General features: G+C 43.8%; 1 protein-coding gene across 18 annotated transcripts in view; it reads left to right on the top strand.

The window, feature by feature from the left end:
- myo18ab (myosin XVIIIAb) overlaps positions 1-19,099 on the top strand; it is a 299,483-nt gene that overhangs the window by 72,623 nt on the left and 207,761 nt on the right. Inside the window, exons 2-3 of one of the 18 annotated variants that reach the window (XM_038814290.1) lie at positions 17,225-17,430; positions 18,276-18,371. The exons of 16 other annotated variants lie outside the window; for them this stretch is intronic. In XM_038814290.1, the coding sequence (XP_038670218.1) occupies positions 17,392-17,430; positions 18,276-18,371 (135 nt within the window). In that variant the 5' untranslated portion in view covers positions 17,225-17,391. The remainder of the gene's footprint in view (positions 1-17,224; positions 17,431-18,275; positions 18,372-19,099) is intronic. One more of the 18 variants, XM_038814292.1, reaches the window with a different exon arrangement.

Genomic DNA, 19,099 nt, shown 5'->3' with positions numbered 1-19,099 from the left:
CCAGCCCTCTCACTCAGATCTGCCTGGCTAGCCTCTGGCTCTGGTGAGTCGCCCCTCTCTCAATAGCCACTGCTTCCTGATACCCCGAGACACAACGTTGGTGCTTGCCTAGCCTTCTTCGCACCTCCCAACTTCATATCTGCTCAACTCTTGGCTCTTGCTTGGATGGCCAGGCCTCGAGCCTCGCTCAGGTGGCCAGACCTTGAGCTTTGACCCTCGACCACTGCATGAGCTTCTGGCTGGCTGCTGACTATCTGGCTTGGTGGCCCTGTTCTTTTTTGGCTGGTTGATTGCTCACCCTCCTCAGCCCTGGCCTGGAGATTGAGAGTCACTCTGCTGCTCCCCTTGACAGCTGTTGGCCAGTACCTAATAATAATAATAATCTTTATTAGTGTCACAAGTAGGCATACATTAACACTGCAGTGAAGTCTTCCTTGCGTCGCTGAAGGCTTTGCAGACTTGCACCCCAAAGTCAGGTCGACAACTTCACTTTTGTCTCCGGCTGCCCACCAGACCGAATGACGGCCTCTTGTTCTTTTTGGTTGGTTGCTCACCTTCCTCAGTCCTGGCCTGGCCTGGAGATTGAGAGTCACTCTGCTGCGCCCCTTGTCAGCTGTTGGCCAGTACCTGATAGTAATTACAATCTTTATTAGTGTCACAGGTAGGCTTACATTAACACTGCAATGAAGTCTTCCTTGCCTTGCTTAAGGCTTTGCAGGCTTGCACCCCGATGTTAGGTTGCTAACTTCACTTTTGTCTCATGCTACCCACCATACTGAATGGCAGAAACCTGGCTGCTGCTTTGCATCTTTACCCAATGAAAGTTCAGAAACTTCACACCAATTCAGGAGATTCTCCTGAATTCACGGTCTCCATCGTCTCTCAACGTCTGGCAAACTGTTTTCCTGCTCTAAAGGGGAGGCCACCAATCAGACCTCAATGTTCTTCTGATAGGCTTAATGAGCCTATCAGGAAATTTAGAGCTACCAAGGCTCTGATTGGTGTTCCCACTACAACAGTCACTTCTCCATTTAGGGCCTTCCTCATTGGCTGGGACCTCGTGCTGTAGTACTGTCTGTTTCATTGAAAGTCCACCTCTGCTTGCTGCTTATGCTGTTTGGCGCACATGTAGTCCTGTGTTGCGGCTTCTCCAAGTTGACACCTCATTTTTAAATATGACTGGTATACCCTTCTATACTCTTCATTTTGAACCGGAGTTGATCCCCTGGTTTGGTGGTATGGTAGAATGCGGCATACACCAGCCCATGAGGTTACAGATTGTGGTTCAGTATATTTCTACCGCTGCCCCAAAGCACTTCATGGATGTCCAGTTCAGAGTTGTTAAATCTGTTCGACATCTATCCCATTTAGCATGGTGGTAATGCCACACAGCACGATGGAGGGCATCTTCAATGTGAAGATGGGACTTCATCTCCACAAGCACTGTGCGGTGGTCACTGCTACCGATACTGTCATGGTCAGATGCTTCTACAGCTGTGGTGAGAATGAGGTCACGTATGTTTTTCTCTCTTGGTTCCCTCACCCTGCCGCAGATCCAGATTAGTAGCTATATCCTTTTGGACTCGGCTAGTTTAATTTGTACTGATGCTAATGAGCCACACTTGGTGCTGGACATTGACACCCCCTACCCAGGACACAACCGCTGTGAGATTAAGCTATTTTTAAAATGACTGAACTTAAAAATACTTTTAGATAAAACAAACAATATCTCTTAGTGTATGGGTAGGAATTTTGACTAACTTAATAGCATGGATATGTCTGCCTGGCCTCAGCCTACCTTCCGCGGAAAACACTCTTCAACTCCAGATTTAACAAGTCAATGCTCTTCTAGCTGGTCACCCATCATCCACTCTCTGCAAACTTGAACTCATTCAAAACTCTTTGCCGTTTTCTGTGCTGCATGGTGGCACAGTGGTTAGCTCAGCTGCCTCACACTGTCAGGGACCCAGGTTCAATTTCAGCCTTCGGTGACTGTGTGGAGTTTTCACGTTCTCCCCGTGTCTGCATGAGTTTCCTCCAGGAGCTCTAGTTTCTTCCCACAGTCCAAAGATATGTAGGTTAGCTGGATTGACCATGATAAATTGCCCCTTAGTGTCCAACGGTGTGCAGCTTAGGTTATGGATCTATACAGAGTGGATCGGTGTACTCAATGGGCCGAAAGGCCTCCTTCTGCACTGTTGGGATTCTTCTGCACTGTTGGGATTCTATGTAGGGATTCTAAAGGCAGAAGCAAGTGATTCATATTCTGGATAGCAGGGAGCACTGACCGTCACACTGCAAGATTCAAGACTGCATATTCAAGTATTTTTAAGGAATTATTTTGAGAACAAATCTGTTACCCTGAGTTTATTCACCAAGGGAAAACCCCATCAGTTTTGGATAGTTTAAAGGTCTCATTTTACCTATTGCTGCAGAGATAGAAGTTGGACTGCACCTTGCTTATATTTGCTCTATTGTTATGTAGGTGCAGTGGCTGTTCTGATATTGCTGATCGATAATGGCCGGGATTTTCCCTTCTGGGAACGAAGTCCCCACGCCGGCGGGAGAACCAGCGCCAACCACTCCGGCGGGCCAGGCCTTGGGTCGGATTCCTTCCCCCCCCCCCCTCCGAGGATCGCCCCCACCGACTTACCTGCCAGGTCCCGCTGGTACGTGGGTTGAGTGATTCACGCCGGCAAGACTGGCCAAAAATGGATGGCCACTCAGCCCATCGTGGCCCGGGGAATCTCCGTTGGCACCCTGACCGGCGTGGCGGGAATCCCGCACCACCCGAAAAACGGCGCCGGAGAATATGGCAGCCGGCGTATATGGCAGCCGTCGTATATGGCAGCCGGCGCCGGGGTGGGATTTGCGCCGCCTCCTGGGGATTCTCAGACCCTGCGGGGGTCGGAGAATCCCGCCCAAAAAGTTGGGAGTTATGTTTAGAGCGTATCTATTGTAAAAGCTGATCTGGGAGCAATTTTCTTCTTGTATGTGGGTTGGTTATGAACATTCCAGCTTCTTCGGGCAACAGTTTATCCTGGAGAAAGTGTCCGTGAATAGGTGACGGGGTGGACAGGGGAATGGAACTGGGTAGAGTGCTCTTTTGGAGGGTCGGTGCAGACTCAATGGCCAAGTAGCCTCCTGCATTGCAGGGATTCTATGATTCTAAGTATGGTGATGCTGCACAGTTGTACTTCTGGACCAGCCATGTCTTGGTGGATCTGCATTTTGGATTTTCTTAATACCTTCAATTTAGTAGTCTGGATTTTCACAGTAACTTCATTGCAGTGTTAATGTAAGCTGACTTGTACCAATAATAAAGATTATTATTATTGTAATCTCCTCTACAAATTTCCCAATAGCCTTTTGTGCATACCGTTCGCTCTCTTCTCACCATTGACTGTGCCTTCAGCTGTATACTCCCATACTCTGGAATTTCCTTCTCAAACTCCATTTATTATCCACCAGCCTCCTCCATCCTCTGGCCAACGAGGGGCCAGAATTACTCCTGGCAGCAGCCTGTTCACACCGTCGTAAGATGCGATGGCATTTACGACGGCGTGGACACTCTGCCGCGGATAGGAGCATCCCGCCCCTTACTCTTGTTTTCCACATCAAAGGTGCTGTTTAAATATAGGTTCTTCCTTTTATGCCTTCATTGTGTGTGTTTTTCCTGGAGACAGTTATCGAGGAAAAAAGATCAACAGTCAGTTTCTTGAGATGATGAATTGAATTCGAAATTTCAGACAAAAGGAATGATCAAATTGAAGAGCAAATTCCTGCTTTTGGACAATATAGATAATCATTGCAAGGAAGTAAAAGTAAATAAATCCAAAACAAGGGCAATAACTATAAACAAATGCATTTTGTACAGGAACAAAAAAGGAAGAAATTGTTTAAAACAGAATAGAGCTAAATACATAGGTAGTAAATTGTCATTCTGTGGTTTTAATAGTGTAGTTCCTTTGAATTGGGAACAAGCAAAGGATGATCCGTTTCTATATCCCCATCAATTGAATCATCTTTCTTTTGATAACTAGAGGGTTTTATGGCAAAAGAGCATGAGGAAGTTTATCAATTACACAAATCAACAAAACAAAGAGGAAATCCTGCATTGGATTGGGTATTGTATGCTACAAAGACATTTGCCCCCTATAAAAGAGAAATAGCCTTGTATGAGAGTTAAAGGTGAACTCCATTGCGAGCCAAAGACATTGAAATTCCAGTTCAAAAAAGAAATGTTGACATAAGTCTTCCGATCAGTTCTGGAATAGCTCTGTTCTGCGCTCTATCCTGATTATATTTTTAAAAAGGTCTGACTTCCAATCTACAATCTAGAACTTGCTCATGGCAGGAATCCAGTAAAGAGCTAGAGATCTGTGAAGAAGCCGAGCGCAGAAGGCTACCCTCACAGGTCCAAGCTCTTCTAACCAATAATCTAACCCCCCAAACCTCTGCTGACAGTTTTCTCCAAAGGAGTCGACAAACGATGCCACCTCCGGACGAACCATTGCATTGATCTTCTTTGGGCGAAGTTTATTTTCTCCAGTCTGAGAAACCAAGCCATGTAACTAAGCCAGATCTCTTAATTCAGGGGCTTCGAGTCCCTCCATGCTAACAATACCTGTCTCCGGGCTACCAAGGAGGCAAAGGCCAAGACATCAGCCTCTCTCACCCCCTGGACTCCCGCATCTTTCGACACTCTAAAAATCTCCACCTCCGGACTCGGCACCACCCTTGTTTTTAACACTGTGGACATGACATCTGTAAAACCCTGCCAAAATCCCCTAAGCTTCGGACATGCCCAAAACATATGGACATGGTTTGCTGGCCTTCCCGCACATCACGCCACCTGTCCTCTATCCCCAAAATCTTGCTCATCCAGGCCACCGTCATGTGTGCCCGGTGAGCGACCTTAAACTGAATCAGGCTGAGCTGGGCATGATGAGGACATATTGAGTCTGCTCAACGCATCCGCCCAAAGACCTGCCTCCATCTCTCTTCCCCTCCCCCCAACACCAGCTCGTCTTCCCATTTGCGCTTTAGGTCCTCTGTCTGCCTTTCTTCTGACTCCGAGTTCTTTATAAATATCCAAAACCTTCCCCTCTCCCACCCCCATTCTGGAAACTACCCTGTCCTGCATCCCTGTGGCGGTAAGAGCAGAAAGGTCGAAACCTGCCTTTGCAAAAAAAATCCATACCTGCAGATATCTGAATCCATTTCCTGCTGGTAGTTCAAATTTCTCCTCTAAATCCTTCAAACAGGAGAAGCTCCCACCTATAAATAGTTCCCCAATCTCAATCCCTACTCTCTGCCATCTCCAAAACCCCCCATCCAGCCTTCTCGGTACAAACCGATGGTTATTGCTGACTGGTGCCCAGACCGATGCTCCCTCCACTCTCGTATGCTTCCTCCGCTGCCCCCAGACTCTCAGCACCGCCACTACCAGTGCCCATTTCCTAATCATGGCTATATTTGTCACCCAGTAATAGTTGCTAAAGTTCAGCAGCGCCGACCCACCCTCCCCCCGGCCACACTCCAGCAATACTTTCTTCACTCGCAGGGTTTTACCCGCCCACACAAAACTCAAAATCACCTTGTTTACCCGTTTAACAAAGGCCCTTGGGATAAAGATGGGGAGGCACTGAAAAACAAACAGAAACCTCAGGAGGACCGGCATGTTCACGGTCTGTATTCTCCCTGCCAGTGACGGTGGGAGCATGTCCCACCTTCGAAAGTCTGTGAAATTGATTATTGACTGTTCGTTGGCCATATTACCTACAGTTTGTGCCAATAACTATACAATAAAGCTGTATCAGCAATCAATATTTTTTTTGTTGTATTCAAGAACAAATATATGGCCATTTATTTCTGGGAGAATTTAGAGAAAGGTGCACTTCAAAAAAAATATTATTGGTTTTGTCCCAAATTTTGGAGACAGTATTGTGAGGGATGCATTTGTGAGGCTTAAACAAGAAACAACTAACTGCATTCAATGTTATCACTTTATCCACAAGAGAAGGAAGAAAGACTTGCATCTACATAAAGTTTAGTTACTGTTATGATATAGGAAATGCAGTAGCTAATTTGTGCACAGCAAGCCACCAAAAACAGCAATGTGATTATGACCAGATAATCTGTTTTTGTGATGCTACTTGAGGGATAAATATTGACTGCGGCATTTGTAATAATTCCTCAACTCTTCAAAATAGTGCTATGGGATCTTCCTCAGAGAGGCCAGATAGAACTTTGGTTTAATGTACCATCTGAATGATGGCACTTTCAATGGTACAGCACTCCCTCAATACCAGGCTGAAATGTGAGCCTAGGTTTTCATAGTCCAGTTCTGGAGTGGGTCTTGAACCTGGAACTTTTTGACTCTGAGGTGAGAATGCGGCTTTGATAAGTGTTTTGTTTAGTGCAACGCCTGACCTTCAACATAGAAGAACCATCTTCAGGAGATGTTATAGATAACGTTGAGGTTTTTAGACATAAAAGGTATAACTAATAGGATTGGCTATTGCACTGTAAACCACTTGGATACCACCCTGACCGAAGTAAAGAATTTTGTAAAGTTGCAGTATTGTTTTTAATCACTGTATGTTTCTTTAGTATTTCATTACCCTGATAATATTGAAGAAATATGCAATTATTAAAAACAATACTGTAATTTTACAAAATTCTTCAAGAGTTCAAAGGCAACTTTTTAAAACCATCAATGTTTGTAAGAACACATTTTCTAAAGAACCTCATTGTCCCTAGAATAGAGACTGACATCACAAAATGCTGACCTTTATGCACGAGCTCATGAAAGCAGCACCAACTGGCATGATTACTAACTGTGATAACTTGCTAAGTTATGACAATGACCACACTACAAAAATACTTAATTGGCTGTAAAGTGCTTCTGGGTCATCCCGAAGTTATGAAAGTCTCAGTATAAATCTTTCTTTCGCCCTTTCACTATATTTTTTGCTCACCCACCCTCTTGCTCTTCTCGCGATTTGAAAATCTGCCATAGATGTTAGGATCTCTCAAAGCCAGCACTTTTTGAAGGATAAATTAATAAATTAAAATGTGCCTGAATAGTGACTTTTATGTTTCAGTGGTTAGCACTATTGCTTCACGGCACCAGGGTCCCTGGTTTGATTCCCAGCTTGGGTCACTATCTGTGTGGAGTCTGCATGTTCTCCCTGTATCTGTGTGGGTTTCTTCCGGGTGTTCCGGTTTCCTCTCACAAGTCCCAAAAGACATGCTGTGAAGTAATTTGAACATTTGAAATTCTCCCTCCGTGTACCCGAACAGGCGCCGGAATGTGGCTACTCGGAGCTTTTTACAGTAACTTCATTTAATGTTAATGTAAGCTTACTTGTGACAATAAAAGATTATTTTTATATTGCCACATTTGGAGGCCAGCATTGTGGCTGAAAACAACAATGTGGTTTTGGCAGAGGTAATTTTTTCTTAAGCTTCATCATTTTGATAAGATTTAGTCTATATTTAAGAACATGAAGTTTGAATACAGTTACAATCCAACAGTGTATGTAAGCATAATGACTATGCTACTGAACTGACTCTAGAGGAAGTCAGCCAGTGCCATGAAATTCAATTGGGGATATAAACTGTTCTGGCGGTACTCAAAATTACCCTGAAAGGTGCTGAATTGTCATTAAAAACCTGGCTGAGTCACTGCTGCCATTGAAGAAAGGTTCATACTATCACTCCCTGGTCTGGCTTGCATTTAAGCTCAGTCCACAATTGGAACTAGGGACGGACAATGAACACTTCCCACACCCGAAGTGTATTTAAAAAAAAAACATTCACAAAAGCTATGAGAAAGAAATAGCACCATAGGTTACAACTGCTTTTGTTTAGGGGCAAAGGACAATCTCAATAAGGTTCTCATTTAATTATTATTGCTGAATGCCACAAGGCATTAGAAAAACTTTTACATGCTAATTTATATGTAGCTATGTGTCAATTGTGAACATACCGAAGTGTAGTGTGTTGTGGTAACTTGTGCAATTAACCAGTTACCAAAAAAATATGTATTAATTGCTGAAGTAGGCTGGGATTAATTGACAGGCTTAGTTAAATGTTTTGTCATTCAGCACTTAAAAGGCTCTATATCATTGAAGGTTGGGCAGTACCTGACTGGTAATAAAATTAATTGCATCTGGCTGGCCTGTAATTTCTGAAATTAAAGCTGATTTATCTCTCTCTCACTCTCTCTCTCTCGCTCTCTTTACCCCCCCCCCCCCCAACTAAAAGACAGTGCTTTTGTTGTAAAAAAATAAATTGTATAATTGGGTGTCAACATTATATACGTGATGTGGAGATGCCGGTGCCGTTAGGCTGGGGTGAGCACAGTAAGCCTTACAACACCAGGTTAAAGTGCAACAAGTTTGTTTCGGATCACTAGCTTTCGGAGCACTGCTCCTTCCTCAGGTGAATGAAGAGGTAGGTTCCAGAAACATTTATATAGACAACCTGCTTTTGTTGTAAGACTTCTTACTGTAACATTATATACATTCAAGATTATTTAATATTAGTTGCTTAAGTTTCACTAGTAAGAATTGAATTATTTAAAAAATGTGGTATGGCAGGGTTCTTCCTACTGACTTTTGAGAAACAAAATGTGTAGTAGAAGTGGGCAAATTTGAAGGTGAGTAACCAGAATTTCTTTAAGAAACTACTCGAAAGACAGAGACTTGAGGTTCCTTTGAGGACTTGAGTGGAAAAACTGAAATATAGAGTGCACTGTAAAAATCAAAGAAAAGGGCAGCATGGTAGTGCAATGGTTTGCAGTGTTGTCTCGCGGCGCCGAGGACCCAGGTTCGATCCCGGCCCCGGGTCACTGTCAGTGTAAGTTTGCACATTCCCCCCATGCCTGTGTGGGTCTCACCCCCACAACCTAAAGATGTGCAGGGTAGGTGGATTGACCATGTTAAATTGCCCCTTAATTGGAAAATAAAAAATAAAATCAAGGAAAAAATAGGAGACAAATAAACTTAGAAACAAAATCTAAAGTTGCAGCATTAAACAGAAAATTAACATGCTCCATAATGTTATCCTAATTGTCTGTTCATTCCATTTCCAATACCTGAGCCAATAGTCTCTTATGTAATGTGATGAAATGTATGGTTTGGTAATCATCTCTCACTAAATTTTAATTTCCGTTTTAAACGTTTCATGACCTGGAAGAACAGATTATATAATGTAATTACAGTTGTTTAAATCGCACATGAATAAAGGTGATATAATCTGGAGGGAAAATAGACACTTATTATTTGGACTGTAACGAAGAGGACATAGTGACTTCCTTTCAAGCTTTGCCACTGTAGAAGCCCTGTGAGCTATCCATATTCATAGCAGTTGATTTGAGATTGGGAACTCGATGGTGTGTGGGATCAAACTTATGCAGTCTCATCCTGATGGTTCAAAGTGGACTTAATTCACAGGATTGAATACATAACAGAGTGAAAAACAGTTTGAGTTAAAAATTGGCAAATGTGCAGCTTTGAAACTCAATGCATACCTGGGAGGTCGGCGAGTGGGGGAGTTAAAAGTATTAATCTATAATTAGCAGTAACTGGAAAGTCCTTTAAGTAGACTAAGTTTCTTTATTTCTTCCAGCCTGAGACAGGGTAAACATACTCTCCTGAGAGAACTGAGCAGTTAATTTAATTAACTGATAGAATCTGGGGCTGGGTTTCTCCGGGAATCAGCGGGGCAGGCAGAAACGGCACAATGGACTGGCGGGAACCACTCCGGCGTCGGGCTGCACCTTCAGGGGCTAGGCTGCTGATGTCATCCCCGCGCATACGCAGGGGTTGTTCACCTTAGCGCCGGCCATCGCGGAGGCTTACACGGCCGGTGCGGAGGGAAAGGGTGTCCCCATGGCACAGGCCTGCCCCCCGGATCGGTGGGCCCCAATTGCGGGTCAGGCCACCGTGGGGGCACTCCCCCCGGGGCCAGATCCCCCCCCTCCCCCCCCCCCCCTCCCCCCCCCCAAGGACCCCGGCCACGCTGCCAGGTCCCGTCGGTAAGGGACCTGCTCCAATCTACGCCGACGGGACCTGCATAGAACGGGCGGGACTTCGGCCCATTGTGGGCCGGAGAATCACCGGGCAGGCCGCTACGAGCGACCGGCGCGGCGCGATTCCCACCCCTGCCAAATCTCCGGTGGGGGGGGGGGGGGAAGAGAGAGAGAGAGAGAGAGAGAGGAGAGAATCCCACCCCTGATTTCTCTAGCTCCAGTTCAGTTAACTATAAATTTAAGGTTCAGGATGGCAGCCTCTGATTAGTGATGTGCCTCAGGGCCCTGTGCTGGGACCACAACTTTTCACAATATACATTAATGATTTGGATGAAGGAACTGAAGGCACTGCTATGTTTGCAGATGATACAAAGATCTGTAGAGGGACAGGTAGTATCGAGGAAGCAGGGCAGCAAGGTGGCGCAGTAGAATGCACTGCTGCCTCACGGCGCCGAGGTCCCAGGTTTGATCCCGGCTCTGGGTCACTGTCCGTGTGGAATTTGCACATTCTCGCTGTGTTTGCGTGGGTTTCGCCTCCACAATCCAAAGATGTGCAGGTAGGTGGATTGGCCACGCTAAATTGCCCCTCAATTGGAAAAAATTAATTGGGTACTCTGAATTCATTTTTTAAAAAGTATTGAGAATGCAAGGGGGCTGCAGAAGGATTTGGACAAGCGAGGAGAGTGGGCAATGAATTGGCAAATGAAATACAATGTGGAAAAGTGTGAGGTTATGCACTTTGGATGGAGGAATTTAGGCATAGACTATTTTCTAAATGGGGAAATGCTTAGGAAATCAGAAGCACAGAGGGACTTGGGAGTCCTTGTTCACGATTCTCATAAGGTTAATGTGCAGGTTCAGTTGTCAGTTATGAAGGCAAATGCAAAGTTACCATTCATGTCAAGAAGGCTAGAATAAAAGACCAGGGATATACTTCTAAGGCTGTATCAGGCTCTGGTCAGACCCCATTTGGAGTATTGTGAGCAGTTTTGGGCCCGTATCTAAGGAAGGATGTACTGGCCTTGGAAAGGGTCCAAATGAATGAGCCCTGAAATAAAGAACTTGTCATATGAGGAATGGTTGAGGACTCTGGGTCTGTACTCGTTGGGGTTTAGAAGGATGAGGGGGGATCTTATTGAAACTTGCAGGATACTGCGAGGCCTGGATAGAGTGGACTTGGAGAGGATGTTTCCACTTGCAGGAAAAACTAGAACCAAAGGACACCATCTCAGACTAAAGGGACGATCTTTTAAAACGGAGATGAGGAGGAATTTCTTCAGCCAGAGGGTGGTGAATCTGTGGAACGTTTTGCCGCAGAAGGCTGTGGAAGTCAGATCACTGAGTGTCTTTAAGACAGAGATAGATAGGTTTTTGATTAAGGGGATCAGGGATTATGGGGAGAAGGCAGGAGAATGGGGATGAGAAAATATCAGCCATGATTGAATGGCGGAGCAGACTCTATGGACTGTGGCCTAATTCTGCTCCTATGTCTTATGGTCTTATGGTTCCTTTGTGCTGTCGAGGCAACTGAGTGCACCTTTGGAACTGAATGCTTTCCCGGGAGTTTGGTGTGTGGGGTGTTCCTTTCCTTTTGCTTATTCTACCTGTAGAAATTGGTTCTTGCTCTACTACAGGGAACGGAGTTTGCTGTTTGATGAGTAAATACAGTAAGAAGTCTTACAACACCAGGTAAAAGCCCAACAGGTTTGTTTCAAATCACTAGCTGTGAGTAAGTGGTTAGGGTCTATTCCAGATGTAAGGGGCGGGATTCTCCGACCCCCCCTGCCAGGTTGAAGAATCCCCGGGAGGCGGCGCGAATCCCGCTCCGACGCCGGCAGCCGTATGTTTCACCGCTGGTTTTCCGGCGGGGGTGGGGATCACGCCATGCCGATCAGGGGCCATTGGCAGCATCGGCAATTCTCTGGGCCCCGATGGGCTGAGCGGCCGTCGGTTTCTGAACAGTCCCGCCGGTGTGGATTGGATATGGTCCCACACGGCGGGACTGGCTGGTGCGGTCTTCGGGGGTGGGGGGTGGGGGGGGGGGGGGGGGGGGGGGGGGGGGCAGGCGATGTGGGGGCATCTAGCCCGGGGCCCCACGGTGGCCTGGCCCGCGATCGGGGCCCACCGATCTGTGCCGTGGGGCATTCCTTCCTTCCACGCTGGCCCCTGTAGGGTTCCGCCATGGCCGGCGTAGAGAAGACCCCCCCCCCCCCACCCCCAGCGCATGTGCATACGCTGGCCACTCTGCACATGCGCTGAACCATGCCGGTGGTGGTTCTGTGCATATGCTAGCTCGCGCAGCCCCTTCGGCGCCCCTCTGGCTCTGACCTAGCCCCCGGAAATGCGGAGAATTCTGCAACTTCCGGTTGGTCCGACGCCGGAGTGGTTCCTGCCGTTCTTGCCGCCGGAGTCGGGCCAATTCACCGATTTGCGGTGAATCGCGCCCAAGGTTTTTAGTAGTAATGAACTGGTAGTAAAGTTCATTTAAAAAAAAATGACTAAGATAATTATGTAACTACATTAAAACATATAGAGGATGGCAGGACAGATGATATGTCAACGGTGCAGCATGTGGGAGCTTCAGGATGCCAATGCGATCCAAGTCAAACATGTCTGCAGTCAATGTTTGTGGCTCGAGGAGCTTTGGCTCAGTGTCTTTGAGCTGAAGACTGATCTTCAGACACTGCAGCACATCAGGGAGGAGGAAAGATACCTGGATGCTTTGTACAAGGAGGCAGTCACACAACTTAGGGTAGGGACTTCTGATTTGGTATGTGGTCAGGAACATGAGGGTGTAGGGATCCTCAGAGATGAGGAATGAAGGAGCCTCAACCTTTGCAATTTCCCAATAGGTTTGAATTTCTCTCGGCTTGATTGGATGTGAGTGGAGGCTGCAGGGTGGATGTGTAAACTGACCATGGCACTCTGGTACAATAAGCCATTAAAGAAAAAAGGAAATGTAGCGGCAGTACAAGGGAATAGTACAGTGAGGGGGATTGACACTGTTCTCTGCAGCAAAGGCTATGTTGCCTGCCTGGTTTCCAGTTTGGGACATCAGCTTGGGGCTGGAGGAGGAACTTACAGTAGCAGGGGGAGGACCAGTTGTCATGGTGCATTTAGGTACCATAATAATCTTTATTAATGTCATAAGTAGGCTTACACTAACACTGCAATGAAGTTATGGTGAAAATCCCCTAGTCGTCACACTTCGGCACCTGTTCGGAATAGTGAGGGAGAATTCAGAATGTTCAATCCACCTAACAAGCACGTGTTTTGGGACTTGTGGGAGGAAACCGGAGCACCCAGAGGAAACCCACACAGACACGGGGAGAACATGCAGACTCCGCACAGACAGTGACTCAAGCATGGGTAGAACTAGGAAAGAGATTCCGCACAGCGAGTAGAAGCTGGGCAGTAACTTAAAAAGCAGAACCTTGAAGGTAATCTATGGATTATTTTCTGGGTTATGTTCAAATTGGCATAGGTACATAAAATTAGAGAGGTGAATATGTGGCTCAAAGACGGTGCGAGTGAAATGAACAGGTGCCGAAGTTTGATGACTAGGGGATTTTCACCATAACTTCATTGCAGTGTTAGTGTATGCCTACTAGTGACATTAATAAAGATTATTATTATGGTACCTAAATGCACCATGACAACTGGTTGGGGACATTGGCACAGTACTGGGGAAACGGGGACTGTAAAGTTTTGACAGTCAACACCTCAACCAAGCCGGGAACAGTGTTCTTGTGAGCCGCATAACTGGGGAAGGAGAGAGGGTTTAAAAGTAAATAGTGGGAGCAACGGATTAAATTTGGGGAGATGTGGTATCTCAGAAAGGGCAAGAAAGAAAGGTATTAATGTGCAAAATGATAACCAGACCGTGACCAGAAGAAGAAAGAGTGCAGGAATTACAAATCTATGAGAGAGGCTAGAGATCACAGAAATAATAGGACAAAAGTAGAGGCTTTGTTTCTGAATGTCCATAGCATTTAAAACAAAGCAGCTGAACTGAGAGTGCAAACAAATAATAAGTACGATCTGATGGCCATTGCAGAGATCTGACTGCAGGAGGACATATATTGCTACCTGAATATTGAAGGGTATGTGACATTGAGTAAGGACTGGAAACTGGAAAAAAAGTAGGAATGTGGAGTTGAGATTGCAATCCAATCAGCCTTGAACTTATTGTATGGTAGAGCAGACTTAAAATAATTAAAAGGCTACTCCTGCTCCTGTTTTGAATGAGTTAACAGATTATTTGATTTGCATAAAAGTATTCCACCCCTTTCATAGCAAAGTTTGCTATGCCTGAATGCGATAATTTATATAATAATTTAAATTACATTTCAACTTTTGGTATTGTTGTGAAGCAAACTCTTCTGGTTGACTGGCAGCTGGACAATTCATTGGAAAAATACCCTCCAAATTTAGTTTTAATGGTGCAATACTTTCCCCATAATTAGAAGTCTTATAATACTTCAAATGAAGTTACTGTGAAAACCCCGAGTCGCCACACTTTGGCGCCTGTTCGGGTACACGGGAAATTCAGAATGTCCAAATCACCTAACAAGCATGTCTTTCGGGACTGTGGGAGGAAACCGGAGCACCCGGAGGAAACCCAAACAGACACGGGGAGAGCATACAGACTCCGCACAAACAGTGACCCAAGCCTGGAATCGAACAAGGGACCCTGGCACTGAGACAACTGTGCTAACCACTGATCTACCGTGCGCCCATAAACAGATATAGTAATCAGATGAGTCTCACCTGATGAAGAAGATACGCTCTGAAAGCTCGTCATTCCAAATAAACCTGTTGGACTTTAACCTGCTGTTGTAAGACTTCTTACTGTGCCCACCCCAGTCCAATGCCTGCATCTCCACATCATGGGTTGGGTCTGAAAGCCATAGACACACAACTAATGTACATTGTTTGTGGTTGTCTTTGTTTTACAAACCTGTATAAGCCTTGGTATTATGGTAACTTAACGGATGAAAGAAGAATAAATTGGTTTGTTCCAAAATGTGTGTTCTTGTTATTTTTAACACCAGATTACTGGTGGCAACTAGGGGATTTTCACAGTATTAATGTAAGCCTATTTGTGACACTGACAAAGATTATTATTATTATTCTCATCAAGGCTATTTTTAATGCCTACTTGCATAATGCACATTAACGTATTAATGTTATGATCCCTGGGGTACTGAGAATCAAAATAACCAAATTAATCAAACTACACTCAAATGAACTAATTACCAACAAGATTGCACTTTTTTAATAGCTTTTACTTTGCTATGAATCAATCCAAATGACATATGAATTAACAGACAAATTAAATCAAACTAAATGGTAAATTTCACTAGTCAATATAAGAAAAATATATTTTGCACAACGAGGAGCACCCACAACACTTCCTACACAAATGTCTCATGATGAGCAATCTCAGTTTTTCCAACTCTGCCTCTGGTATGTGGGATCTCAATTTCCCACTCTTGAATTGCATTCCATCTGAGTTCCCCAGATATGGTTAACACTGATAAGGTACATGTCAATGAACCTTAATCATAAGAGTTCTAGGTCCATGCCATCCTGATTCCCCAGCATTGCCATTTGGGGAATCCTCAATGATGCACTGGGGAATCCTTCTCGAATGTTCCGATGTAAGGGTTTAGTTGGCAATTGCCCAGAAATGCTGACTTCCTCTGGACAATGGCGCTGGGCTGATCCATCTGGCAGAAGCAATTTAAATCATCAACTTTGGATAGTTCTGTCAGTGTAACCCTGATAGTTACTCTGAAGAGTTGGAAGAAAAATGTAACTTTTAACTCCAGAGTAACTATTTCAAAAATAATCCAGACCCAGCCTCGCATGGGGACATCCCTCACACATACTACGCTCCAGGCCCCCCCACTCCTTTGGAACTTACCGTCTCCCTTTAAAGTGATCTTTTAAACAAACGTTTACAGCAACTTGTGCCATAAAAAGGGGGTGTTTCTTTCTTCTCTGTGCCCCAGATACTTCATGCTGATGCGGCCGGGGGAGTGGAGTGCTTCGCTGATCCTGTCTCATTCCACCCGAGTCAGGAAGTTTGGGCGAGGCGGGAGGGGACTTTGGAACATCAAAATGTCCGTATTTGATGACAGTGATTGTATGGAATCTTCCATCAGTTTGAACTATGTGGAAAGTAATTGAGCGTATACCATACCAAATAAGTGGCATGGTAGCACAGTGGTTACCACTGTTGCTTCACAATGCCAGGGGCCCGGGTTCAAAACCTGGCTTGCGTCACTGTCTGTGTGGAGTCTACACGTTCTCCCCGTGTCTGCGTGGGTTTCCACCGGGTTCCTTCCACAAGTCCCGAAAGACATGCTGTTGGGTGAATTGGACATTGTGAATTCTTCCTCTGTGGACCCGAACAGGCGCTGGAGTGTGGCGACTAGGGGATTTTCACAGGAACTTAATTGCGGTGTTAATGCAAGCCTACTTGTGACAATAATAAAGATTATTTTAATTCACATATCAAAAAACTTCTGCTGTTTTTGTCCTTTAGAAATCCAAAAGATTTTGCTATTGCTACTTAAATTTTCAATAAATGGGCATCATAATTTCAAAACCTCTCTTCCATCCAGATGTAGTAATCCAGTAACTTAAAATAAAAGCTACTGTAGTTGAGAAGAGCAATTGCTTTTGTAAAAAGTCAGTTTTGCTAATATAAATTCACAGTTTGAGTTTAATTGCCTGGCAGGTACGTGGACAACGTCTGAGCAATGTGCTTCGGAAATTTTTTAGAGTTCAATTTTTCATATCTCAAATCTAGTTTTAACATTCCCATTTCAAATTGATCTATATTTTATCTGATTGCCCATTGACAAACAGGTGAATTTCTTATTAATATCTTTGTAAAACTCTGTGTCTGCAGTTTAGGTATCCTAACTGCAAAAGGTTGTTCCATTATAAGAGTGGTCCACTTTGAGGCAGTAACCGCCAGTCAAATATTTTGGCCTCATGGTATTATCCTCTCTACTGTACTGAATTCACTCTGCAGTACTTTTTACTACTTTAAAAAGTCTGCTGGATGGAATTTAGTTTTGCTTTTGGATGAAATAATTGCAATAACTGTTTAGTTTTCTATTATATGATTACTGTAATTTTGTACTTTCCACTTTTCTGTACCTACAGTATCCATCACACGTCTGTCCAGTTCACGTTGCTTGGTCATTGTCCAGGGCATTCCAAACTGCCCCACCAATTTCAATTACTGGGAAGAACTTTGGCTCCAGGCAAACTTCAGTTCTATAATAGACTACATCTTTTCATAATCCCATTTAGCAATTCATGACCGCAGCATGGCTTTCTCATCACGTTTTGCTTTCTGGGAGCAAAAGGAAAGTGTTTTTTTAAACTCAAATTATTCAAATTACAAATACCAAAAATAACTTGCAGTCAAGTTTGGTTTACAATACAATCTTTATCAAGGATTTTCTGTAATGTAGCTATAAGAAATAACTTAAGAACATTTATTTTCCCCAAAAGGTTTAAATTGTTATCTGTAAAGTAGAAAGAGCAATTCTGAGTGACACAGATCTTTTATTGCAAAAGCTTGCATGTTGTAAGGATTTCCTGTGATTGTGCAAAGACCTGTTCTAGATTTGGACATTATTATCAGTTGTGTTACTCGTTCAGTTTTGTATGTAAAGAGAAAAAAAAGTTGCATCTGTCAATTTGCAGCTATATTTTCAAAATAAAGATTTAAGTATAACTATTGCTAAAGCTCATTCTGTGGGAAATCGAGACCCCTTTGGGAAATTATTACTGCTGGTGCAAACCCCAAGCATTCCATTATTCAATTCGGCTTGCTATAAAATAGTTAGTTGAATTCTACTTCATTCAAACTTCACTCACAGTGCTTTGGAAATAATAATAATACTTAAGTTTATAGAATGCAGAAAAATGAGGTGTCATAAAAATGTGCAAAAAATGTCCAAATTTATTTTCACTAGAAAAGTAATGCTTCAATCAAGTGAATATTTTTTTTCTTTGAGATAATCTGGCACGTTTCTGCTGAAGAACAGTGGAATTTACAGCTGGGGTTTCCCTTCAATTAAATATTTAATTGAACATGTAATGCCCTATCTTGAATTTTGCTGAATTGTAATGACAGGCCGCATTGTTGCATGTATCATTGAAATTTTGGATTGTGATGTTGCATCCTCATCCTATAAATAATTAGGTTAAAGAGGAAAAGCCTGTTGCAAAGAAAAAATCAATATCTGTTCTCAAATCAGAAAATCCAGATCAAGACCAAGAAGCAAACCTTGAAATATCTGTAAGTTACTTCAAGTGCTAGTTAGTTACTTGAAAATAATTCGCTATGGTCAGTGCAAATTTGTTTTTGGATTAATCATTTAAAGTAATTACACTTATATTTTTGCAATATTTGTACAGAAAGGATGGGGTGATGTAATGCTGCAAAATGCTCAGCAATATACTTGGCATAATTTAATAAAATATTAAAATATATAATAATGGTGAACAAAAATATACAGTTATCTAGAACTGTACAAGTACATTTTCAACCAAGTCACAGGAATGGTTTATTTGTTGTAATACCGTTTATAAAATATATACTCACTGGGCAGCACAGTGGTGCAGTGTTTAGCACTGCTGCCTCACGGCGCTGAGGTCCCAGGTTTGATCCCGGCTCTGGGTCACTGTCCGTGTGGAGTTTGCACATTCTCCCCGTGTTTGCGTGGATTTTGCCCCCACAACCCAAAGATGTGCAGGGTAGGTGGATTGGCCAGGCTAAAATTGCCCCTTATTTGAAAAAAAGAATTGGGTACTCTAAATTTATTTTAAAAAAAACATATATATATACACTCACCTTTGTTTAACACAAACTAAGAGTATTTTGGAATTAATGAGAAGACAATTTGGTTAAAAGCAACCGAAATCTTGTTTTTCTGTACTTGATTTTTTAAAATATGTGCCACAGCAGCATTGTTATAGTAGACCTTCTTTCATTGGAAATACTGACTGATGCAGCATCAGCCGATG

This window comes from Scyliorhinus canicula, chromosome 12 (genome assembly GCF_902713615.1).
Source record: "Scyliorhinus canicula chromosome 12, sScyCan1.1, whole genome shotgun sequence".
NCBI classification, from domain to species: Eukaryota; Metazoa; Chordata; class Chondrichthyes; order Carcharhiniformes; family Scyliorhinidae; genus Scyliorhinus; species Scyliorhinus canicula.
The sequence above is the reverse complement of the archived record's forward strand: the minus strand, read 5'-3'. Positions and strand labels throughout refer to the sequence as shown.